Genomic DNA, 10,872 nt, shown 5'->3' on the forward strand with positions numbered 1-10,872 from the left:
TTTGTATCAGAATTGGCTGGCTCTGTTGTAGGTCACCTGTCTGTAATACTTACTCAGTTTTTCTCTCTCCTTTTGACACAGTCTGGGTAGTCCCTACAGCTCTGCATTTCACAATTTTTACATGTGCTTTTATTTGTGTCCTCTCTTTCTAACTGCCTCATTAATGTAAAAAACTTCATCAACAGCTAATCACCATGGCAATCCTGTTCCCCCCCCCCCCCCATCAGAGATGTTCCCTATTCATCCCTTATTGACCTCTCTGCAATGTAAAACTAATTTGTTTGTTCCCTCTTTCCCAGTTCTAGTGAAGGGTCTTTGATCAGAAACATTATCTCTTTCCGCAATTGCTACCTGACCTACTGAGTGTTTTTGTTTTAGCACTTTCTGGTTTTATTTTAGATCTGCAGTTCTTTGATTTTCATTGTCACTCTTAGAGCCCTGAAATTTTTTTTTTCTTTTTCAAGTATCTATATTTTTCTCTGAAGGTTAATGTTGAATCACGTATTTGTAGTATTCAGTTCTGTAACTGCTTTGGTAATACTTAGAAACTTTTAACAGATGGATAAAATTTCCTATGGATTCCCCAAATGGCTGCCGTAACATTGACAAGAACTCTGCAGAAACAGCGTGGCAGCCTTTTACCCTGCTTCTCATTGTGGGAGGTGGGAAGATCCCAACTAGAAGTTCCAGATGTTCAACCACATTGACCTGCAGTAAAATACAGGCTATGTCACACGACTATCCATCCTCAGTAAATTACATGAGCTTCTCAAAAATAACCTTAACAATCAGTCATGTACTCACTGATGCTCTTTCATTCATTTTTAAGTGTCCTAGAAACCAAGTATCATACTAAATTTAGATGAATACTCTATTGTGCTATTTTTAATTTTGCTAAAACTAACAGATACAACTGTTGTTTTATGATCTCCTTGAGTACTGAATGCTTACTTCATATGTGAAATGTGTAAAACAGTGCATATGAATATTAAAAAATATACAGTATTGCAGATAGTTTGAAGTTGTCATGTGGCACCTAACAATGTTGCAGTGATTTTACTGCAGACATGCATTAAATTCTCTATTTGTCAATTATCCCATTCCTCCTACAATGAACATTAGGGGAGTGAGTTCCTGCGATTCCGTTTCTGGGAGATTGCTGCTTGCAGGCTGAGTCTGGGGTGTGAATGGTTTAAGCCGCTGTCATCTTCAGAATCATTGCTGTCATTCCCTGAGCCATCCACCTCTCTGTCACTGTCACATTCCTGCTTCAAATCCTGGATCCCTTCATGAAGCTCCATCAACTGTTTCACCAAGGACTGATTCTGGGAGCGCATTTCCATCTGTGAATCGTGAAGGGCAGATTAGGACTTATTTTAGCAGAGAAATTGACTCAAAGAACTTAAGTACTGCAGCCCCACATATAAAAGAATAAGAGACAGAAGCAGAACTAGGCATTTTAGCCCCTCAATCGTGCTGTAAATGTTCATTTTGAATGTGGTTGAATTTTTTTTCATCAACTCGACTTACTTGCACTACTCCATTTCTTTTTGATTCCTTTTGTGTCCAAAGGTCTATCTATTTTAGTCTTGAACATAGTCAATGACTGTATTCACAGGCAAGTGAAGTAGACAATTACAAGATTCACGGCTCCACAAATGAAGAAATTTCAGCCACATTAGGAGCAGGCATGAAGATGAAATATATCAGGAAGTTGCAATAAGGTGGCATTTAGCAAGGGATTTAAGCTTTTGTTGATTATGAAAGGAGTGCAGACTAGTAAGAATTCAGCCATTTTCAGATCCTGGTAAAGAATGACACCAACACAGTGAAAATATGGTTTCAAAATGTCAAATTTCAGGAATTAAACTAACACGTGATACACACAGACAAGCTAGACAGCTTTGCTCGTCACAAAACAATTCAACAAGGAAAAAAATTATAGTTCCTTATTCTTGAATTTTAGGTGTAAGAGTCAGTCTGAGATCAGCAGGTTCAATGTGAACTTCACTCAGGCAGTGCCTGTTTCTTGTCTAACTGAAACAAGAATTCAGTGTCAGGGAAACCCTTGCACTATGCACTTTGTTTTTTTGTATTTTGTTACTTCCGTTGGGATGTGAGTGTTGTTGGCCAGGCTGGCATTCACTGATCATCAAAAGTTGCTCTGAGATGGTAATTGTGGGCTCCTTTCCTGAAACATTTTATAGCTGTTTTTCAGATGAGACAATAAAACAAGGCCTATCTACACTCTGGCATTAAAAATCCTGTGCAGCATTATTTGAAGAAGAGCAGGGAAACTCTCCTCAGTACAGAGATCATTACAGAAGGCATCTGTTTATTTTCACTATTTTTTCTGTGGAACCTGACTATCTGCAAATTGCCTGTTGTGTTTCCTATGTTACAATAAGTTTTTTTAAAATCTTTCATTGGCTGTAGAGCAATTTAGGAAGCCCTAAGATTGTAAGTGAAGCTAAATCTTTATTTTCAATTGAGTAGTTTGCTAGGAATTTTCAGAGGGCAGCTAAGAAACAGTGAAGTTGATGTGGAAATGGAACAATGATCAGACTAGTTTAGAATAACAAGGTTCTTGCATAAAGAGATATTAACAAAGCTTTTTTTTATACTAACAGTTTTTTTTCTAGTGACAATCTAACAATTTCATATTATGGGCAAAATTACTTCCTCCGCAGTTAAAGGTTAAGTAATTTAACAGTGCAGCTTCAACAGAGTCTTAACATTCTTAAATTAATTGAAGAAGATCTAAAAACTCTCCTAAAGATTGAAGGAATATTTATTACTCAATTTGACACTAAGATTGTCAAAATTTCCTGTGGCACCAGTGACAAAACTCTATGAGAAATTAAAATAAAAACTGAAAATGCTGGAAATACTCACTGGGTCAGGCAGCATCTGCGAAAGAGAACATGCATTGTTGTATCAGCCAAAGACACTTCCTCAGTTCTGATGAATGGATATCAACATGAAATATTAACTACGTTTCCATCTGTGCAGATGCTGCCCGACTGACTGTGTTGTCAACCACTTTCTCTTTTTAATTCAGATTTCCAGCATTGGCAGTTTTTTTGATTTTCACCTCTGAGAAACTTACTGCATTGTTCCAGGTCACGTAGTCATGAATTATGCTACCACCATACTTAACCATTTCTCACCTGTTAAAAGTTGAGGTTTTTTTTAATTTGCTCTTGGGATGCAGGAAACCATCACAAGAGAGTATTTTTATCCATCCTTGGTTGCAAGATCTTGGCAGGGATGCTTAGGTTATATCTACCCCCTGTTTGGCATTAACCAGATGAGGGAGCAGTTAAAATGCCTTTGCCCCATTCCCATTCTAAACAACTGGAATTTCAAATTGCAGATGGCAAGGATACCTATCACTAACAGGTGGAATCTGACCTTAGCCCTTGGTCTGAGCATTGATGTCCCTATGTCATCAAACAAGCCACCAATAACAGAAGAGACAAGATAATATTTATAACAATTCTTTTTTAGTTTGCATATGGGCCAGAAGAATAAGAGTGCTCTACAACGGAGCCATGGGTCCGCTCTACATCAGACTTTCACTGCTTTGAGCTGAGGACCACATTCCTAACCCAGTCAGAATCTACTTTCCAATCCCCCCTTTTAGTGGTCGAATAGTGACTTCCAGCTGTTTTGGTCATTAGCAGGATGCTAATTTGAACTGGTCCATTAAACAGTCAATGCCTCCTTGTTACTGCTTCTGAACAACAAGGCTTCTTTCTACATCTTGATTCCTACTGAGAATAAAAATCCAGACCTGTGAATCAGCAACTGATTTGCACCTCAGCGCAGGGTAGCTATGGCAAATTCCCTTTCCTGACAGGCATCAGTACCACAGTGAGGATTTTAACAAATCGAAGCTTTACCATAAGGGTCAATTCAATTTCACTATTTCAGACAGTAGGGCTTCCGGTTGATTTCAGATCGATTCTATTCCAAGCCTTTGTCATAACAACTGAGCTTGGAATTATAGAGAGGCATGCATTCTGAATTTAGTAGTGAATGCAGGTTTATGAAAACTAATTTTGAGTAGTATGAATCTGTAACTAAGAATAATGTTTCATTCCTGAGAAAATCCCTCGTAACTTTTACTGCATCATCCTCACTAATGAACAATATTTAAATTGATATTAACAGGAGATGTTGCCCAAATTAATTTACTGGATTATGTTTATTTTCACTCTGATTTAAACCAATTCCTTCATCCCATTTCCTGACCCAGAGTATCTCCATCTCCTTCCACAGTCAATGATCCACTGTATCCTGCAATCCCCCACAGCTCTCCAACAATAGAACTTCATTCATCTGCTTCTCATTTTCCCGTCTCTGACCCAGAATGCCACATAATGGGCAGCACAGTAGCATAGCGGTTAGCGTGACGCTATTACAGCGCCAGCGATCGGGGTTCGATTTCCGTCGCTGTCTGTAAGGAGTTTGTACGTTCTCCCGTGTCTGCGTGGGTTTCCTCCGGGTGCTCCGGTTTCCTCCCACATTGCAAAGATGTACGGGTAGGTTAATTTGGGTTTAAAATGGGCAGCGCAGACTCGTTGGGCCGGAAGGGCCTGTTACCACGCTGTAAATAAAATTTAAAAAAAATAAAATTTAAAATTAAAAAAAAATTTAAACTTAAATCTGGATATTCTCCAATCACTGACCCAGAATATCTAGGTTTACTGCTGCTCCCTTTCTCCCTCCCGTCAATAATCTAAGCAATCTATGATCCTGATCTCTTTCACACCAAATCAAATTAGTTCTAGTTAATTTGCATCTCCCTCCTCCATCTTTGATCCTGAATATTCCTACTTAATCTTGGGCTCTCTTTCTCCTCTCTCAACAAGACCAAACCTGGTTAAAATCTGTTTTATTTCCCCCCAACCTCTGACCAACTCTGGTTAATTCCTTTCGTTATCTCTCACCAGTTGTTCCTGATTGGTACCAGTCTCTATTCCCCATCATGCCTCTTGCTGTCCCAGACAACTCTGGTCGCCTCGTTACGGGAAGGATGTGGAGGCTTTGGAGAGGGTGCAGAAGAGGTTCACCAGGATGCTGCCTGGATTAAAGGGTATGAGCTATATGGAGAGGTTGGATGAACTTGGACTGTTTTCTCTTGAGCGTCGGAGGTGGAGGGGAGACCTGAAAGATCATAAGGGGCATAGACAGGGTGAAAGCACATAGTCTTTTTCCCAGGGAGGTGGGGTGCTAAAAACAAGAGGGCATAGGTTTAAGATCAGAGGTGAGAGATTTAAAAGGGACATCGGGGGCAGCTTCTTCACACAAAGGGTGGTCCGTATTTGGAACGAGCGGCCAGAAATAGTGGTTGAGGCAGGCACGTTAGCAACATTTAAAAGCCATCCAGATAAGTACATGGATAGGAGAGGTTTAAAGGGTTATGGGCCAAACGCAGGCAGATGGAACTAGCTTGCTGGGCAACACAGTCAGCATGGGCAAGTTGGGCCGAAGGGCCTGTTTCCATGCTGAGTGACTCTATGCATTTAAGGTGAGAGGGAAAAGGTTTAAAGGAGATGTGCAGGGCAAGTCTTTTACACAGGGAGTGATGGGTGCCTAGAGTCCGCTGCCAGGGGTGGTGGTGGAGGCAGGTACAATACTGGCGTTTAAGAGGCTGTTAGATAGACACGATCATGCAGGATAGGGAGGGATATGGATCATGTACATGCATAAGAGATTTAGTTTAATTAGGCATGATGTTGGGTGCAGCCATCGTGGGCCGAAGGGCCTGTTCCTGTGCTGTACTGTTCTGTGTTCTATCTCTGGTCGGTTCTCACCTCTGACCCAAACTACGCCTGGCTGAACCTAGTATCCTCCCCTTCCCCAACACCCTACACAGTTACCCATCCCAGACTCGCCCTGCTTCGGCAGCTTTCTCACCAGTTCCGATTTCAGCCGGTCCAGGGCCTTCTCCAGGTCGACCCTCTGCCTCTTGCTGTGGGGGTCCCAACCTATGTCAGGACAGCTCTGTCGCTTGTACAGCCCGGGCTGGCTGTCCCTCCCGTCCCAGTCGGCGAATCTGGTGGGTTTACAGGAGAAATCCTTCAGCTTGCTCAGCACCAGGTCCATATCGGAGCCTTGCAGCTCCGGGACAGGAGCTTGCCGTTCCTCTGCGGTGCCACTGCGGTTCCCGGGCATCGACTGAGAGCCGTAGGCAAGGGATCGTCTGTCAGCAAGACGCTGCGCGCTGTCTCGCCGCCAAGTCCATTGCAAGTCTGGGAACGTGCCGCCAGAGCCACAGCATTTAACGATGCATTGAGAACCTCCAGCCCGTGCGTCGGGAGCGCGCAGAAACCCTGCGTAAACAGCAGAAGGAGCGCACCACCTCCCAAAATACCCACCTGCCTCAAGCGTCTGCGGGTCCCACATTCGCCTCTTGTCACCTCAGAATCCGCATTACATCGATCCAGAGGAACTGCCCGTGAAGAAGATTTAAAGGTGAATTGTCCCAACCAACCTTTTGGTCAAACATTAATGGTAGCAGTCAGTTACTAAGGCATCCTCATCTCTCAGTGACAACCTGCAACCCTCCTCGAACAAACTATAAATTGGCTTACCAGGGGAAAACTATGATTTGGTAAAAATTCTGGTGAGGGCCTTCAGCTGTGCAAAAAGGCTGGAATATCTAGGATTGTCCTCCTTGGAGTGAAGGCAAAGGAGAGATGATCAGAAAGGATAAGGGTATTTGACAGAGTAAATGAAGATAAAGGATTAAGGTAGGAAGATTAAGATTAAGATCTTTATTAGCCACATGTACATCGAAACACAGTGAAATGCATCTTTTGCGTACAATGTTCTGGGGACAGCCCGCAAGTGTCGCCACGCTTTGGGTGCCAACATAGCATGCCCACAACTTCCTAACCCGTACGTCTTTGGAATGTGGGAGGAAATCGGAGCACCCGGAGGAAACCCATGCAGTCACGGGGAGAACATACAAACTCCTTACAGAGAGTGGCGGGAATTGAACCTGGGTCGCTGGCGCTGAAATAGTGTTACGCTAACCACTACATTGGAAAAGACAGGGGCTGATCGGGAATAGTCAGGGCGAAATCCTGCCTCACTAATTTGATTGCATTTTTGATGAGGTAACTAAGATGACTGATGAAGGCAGGATAGTAGATATTGTCTATATGGACTTTAGTAAGGCATTTCACAAGGGTCCACATGGTAGGCTGGTCCGAAAGGTTAATGCACATAGGATCCAAGGCAAGCTGGCTAATTGGATCAAAAATTGGTTTGGTGAAAGGAAGCAGAGTAGTAGTGGAAGGATGTTTTTGATTAGAAGTCTGTGACCAGTGGTGTACTGCAGTGATTGGTGCTGGGATCCTTGTTGTTTGTGATATCAATGACTTGGATGTGAACGTAGGTGTTATTAGTGACTCAAAAGTTGGTGGACAGTGAAGAAGATTGTCTAAGGCTACAGTAAGATATAGATCAGATGGAAAGACTCCCAACAAGTACAAGGTGATGCATTTTGAGAAATAGAGGTAGGACATATACAGTAAATGGTAGGGCACTAAGGAACTTTGGGGTTGAAGTCCATAGTTCTTCAAATGTGGCAAAAGTGGATAGGATGGTGAAGGCAGCAAATGGCATGCTTGCCTTCATAGGTTGAGGCATAGAATATAAACTTTGGGATATTATGGTGAAACTTTACAAAACACAGGTTACACTGCACTATAGTCACCACACAATAGGAAGGATGTGGCTATGCTGGAAAGAGTGCAGAGGAAATTCACCAGGATGTTGCCTGGATTGGAGGACTTCAGTTATGGGGAAAGATTGGACAGACTGGGCTTGTTTTCCCTGGAGAAAGGGAGGCCGAGGGGTGACCTGATGGAGATATGTAAGATTATAGAAGGCAAAGATGGGGTAGGTAGTCAGAATCTTTATCCCATGATAGGGGTATCAAAAACAAAATGGCATAATATTCATCTTTATATTCAAATAAAGATGAATATTATTTGAAAAGGCGAGTGACTGATAAATATTGGTTGCATTGTGACTTACATCATGGGATGGATGTAAAGAGAGCACACCAAAGATCTGAGGTTGCTGCCTGGCTAAGGGAAGATTATGTCTGAGGATGGATGACAAGCCTGGAGTTGTTAAACAGTGGAAAGAGATAATCAGGATGCATAAAATTATGAGCTGCGTGGATAGAGTAAGTAGAATGGACATTTCCCTGAGTAGAAAGGGACAATAACTGAGGGGGCGGGGATGGAGGGGGGAATTAGTTTAAGGTAATTGGTAGAAAGATTGGAGGTGAGTTAAAGATTTATTTTCATCCAGACAGTGTTAGTAATCAGTAAGGTTGGTGAATATATGTTTTACGGTTGGATAGGCAGAAAGGGTATCCATCCAACTGTAAAACATATATTCAGATATATGCCTTCTCTACTGTAAATGTTTATGACTATGATTAGGGTGTCCTAATACATGAGTGATAGGAAATTAACATGCAGATACAGTAACTAGGAAGCAAATGGCATGTTATTTATCTCATCACTATTTCTCAGACCTTGCCAAAACATAAATTGGCTATCACATTTCTTCACATCACAACAGTGACTGTTTCGGAGGTACTTAATTAACTGTGAAGAACATTGGGACTTGCTGAGTATTTCTTCTTTTCTTTGTTATAATTTTGATTTCAGTGTAATATGATTGAGCATTTTCTTGTTATCCTTTCCTGCTGTAATTGCAACAGAGACTTCAGCCTGCTAATCTGTTTTCTAATAATACTCTGTGCCAATCTCTTTCATATTAATATTGGAGCTAGGGTCATGGAATGACTTCAGAGCATCCTGAAAGAGGAGGAAGAACAGCCAGTGATGCATATCAGCACCAATGATGTAGGTAAAAAAAAGGGTTAAGACCCTGCAAGATGAATTAAAGGAATTAGGAGATAAATTAGAAAGCCAGATCTCAAAGATAATAATCTCAGGATTACTTCCAGCGCCACATGCTAGTAAGTACAGAAGCAGGAAAACAGACCAGATGAATGTGTTGGTGATGGTGCAGGAAGGAGGAATTTAGATTCCTGGGGCACTGGGAAGATGGGACCTGTGTAGGTGGGTTGGCGTTCCCCCAGGCAGAACCACGACTAAGGTCCTAGTGGGAATGTTTGCTAGCGCTGTTGGGAGGTTTAAATGAGAATGGCAGGGTGATGTGAATCCTAAACAGGATGACTGGTGAGAGTGAAACAAGAATATATGTGAAAGAATGAACAGTTGAATACAAAAGTAGAAGGCTGGGAAATCAAGGGTCACTGTGTGTAAAAAGGTAAGATGATTAAAAGTGACCAAAAGGCAAGCTTATAGGCTTTGCACCTTAATGCACAAAGCATTCATAATAAGGTAGATGAATTAACTGCACAAATAAAGGGGAACGGGGATAATCTGATAGCCATTACAAAGACATGATTGCAAGTGGATCAAAGCTGTGAACTTAATATACAAGGATATTTGACTTTCGTAAAGTTCAGGCAGGAAGGAATTGGTGATGGGGCAGCACTGTTAATAAGAGATGGAATAAGATTGTGTCAGGGATGATTTAAACTCAGAAGTTGTGAATCCATTTGGGTGGAGCTTAAAAACAGCAAAGGAATGAGGACATTGGTGGGAGTAATGGATAGGTCCCCAACAGTTGCCACACTGGAGTAAAGGGTATAACTCAACAAATAACAGGGTGTGTAAAGGAGCAATGCAATAATTATGACAGACTTCAATCTTTATGTAGATTGAGTTAATCAAGTTGGAAAGGATAGCCATGAGAAGAAATTCCAAGAGCAATACATTCTGGAGCCAACCAGGAACAGGGTATCTTAGATCTGGTAATGGGTAATGAGGTGGGTTTAATAAATGACCTTAGAGACTTCCTAGGAAGATATGGTCATAATACGATAGAATTTTGTACTCAGTTTGAGAGTCATGAAGTTGTACAGCTGGAAACGGGCCCTTTGGCCCAACTCACCCATACTGACCAAAGTGCCTAACTACGCTAATTCCATTTCTCTGCATTTGGCCCATATCCCTCTTTCTCTTTCCTATCTATGTACCTGTCCAAGTGCTTTTTAAGCATTGTTTTTATACCCACCTCCACCTGTTCCATAATCTACCACCCTCTGTGTAAAAAGCCTGCCCCTCAGATCTTCTTTAAATATTTCCCCTCTCACTGTATGCCTATATCTTCTAGTTTTAAACTTCCCTACCCTCAGAAAAAAACTGTGACTATCTACCCTATCTATACCCCTCAAAATTTTATAAACCTCCATACCGTCACCCCTCAGCCTCCAGTGCTCCAGTGAGAACAATCCCAGCCTACCCAATCTCTCCTTGTAACTAAAACCCTTCATTCCAGGTAACATCCTGGTGAATCTCTTCTGCACCCTTTCAAGCACCACCACATCCCTTCTCTAGTGTGGTGACCAGAGCTGCACACAATATTCCAAGTGTGGCCTAACCAATGTCTTGTACAGCTGCAACATGATGTCCCAACTCTTATACTCAATACCCCTGCCTATGAAGGCAAGCAAGCCAAACACCTTCTTCCCTACTCTACCCACCTGTGTCGTCATTTTCAGGGAGCTATGAACTTACACCCCGAGGTCCCTCTGTACATCAATGCTTCTAAGGTTCCTGGCATTTACTGTATATCTCCAGCCAGTAGTAAACAATACAAAATGCAGTACCTCACACTTGTCCAGATTAAATTCAAGCTGCCACTGCTCTGCCCAACTTTCCAGCTGATCTGTGTCCCTCTGAATCCTTAGGCATCCATCCTTGCTATCTAAAACTCCACCAGTCTTTGTGTCATCAACAAGCT

At 42.1% G+C, this 10,872-nt stretch overlaps 1 protein-coding gene across 1 annotated transcript; it reads right to left on the minus strand.

The window, feature by feature from the left end:
• Positions 1-252: 252 nt before the first annotated feature.
• LOC127578682 (uncharacterized) lies at positions 253-6,676 on the minus strand. Its single transcript, XM_052030963.1, has 2 exons — positions 5,926-6,676; positions 253-1,343 (listed from the first exon to the last, which is right to left on the minus strand). The coding sequence occupies exons 1-2, from the start codon at positions 6,412-6,414 to the stop codon at positions 1,119-1,121; spliced, it is 714 nt and encodes a 237-aa protein (XP_051886923.1). The 5' UTR covers positions 6,415-6,676; the 3' UTR covers positions 253-1,118.
• Between the last annotated feature and the right edge of the window lie 4,196 nt (positions 6,677-10,872).

Source organism: Pristis pectinata, chromosome 16 (assembly GCF_009764475.1).
Source record: "Pristis pectinata isolate sPriPec2 chromosome 16, sPriPec2.1.pri, whole genome shotgun sequence".
Classification (NCBI taxonomy): domain Eukaryota; kingdom Metazoa; phylum Chordata; class Chondrichthyes; order Rhinopristiformes; family Pristidae; genus Pristis; species Pristis pectinata.

What these genes read in the sequence shown, in the direction of transcription:
- LOC127578682 (XM_052030963.1), bottom strand. Translation starts at nt 6,414, where the DNA reads ATGTGGGACCCGCAGACGCTTGAGGCAGGTGGGTATTTTGGGAGGTGG. An exon ending in ACCGGCTGAAATCGGAACTG is followed by an intron (nt 1,344 to 5,925) that starts GTGAGAAAGCTG and finishes CACGATTCACAG; the next exon opens with ATGGAAATGCGCTCCCAGAA.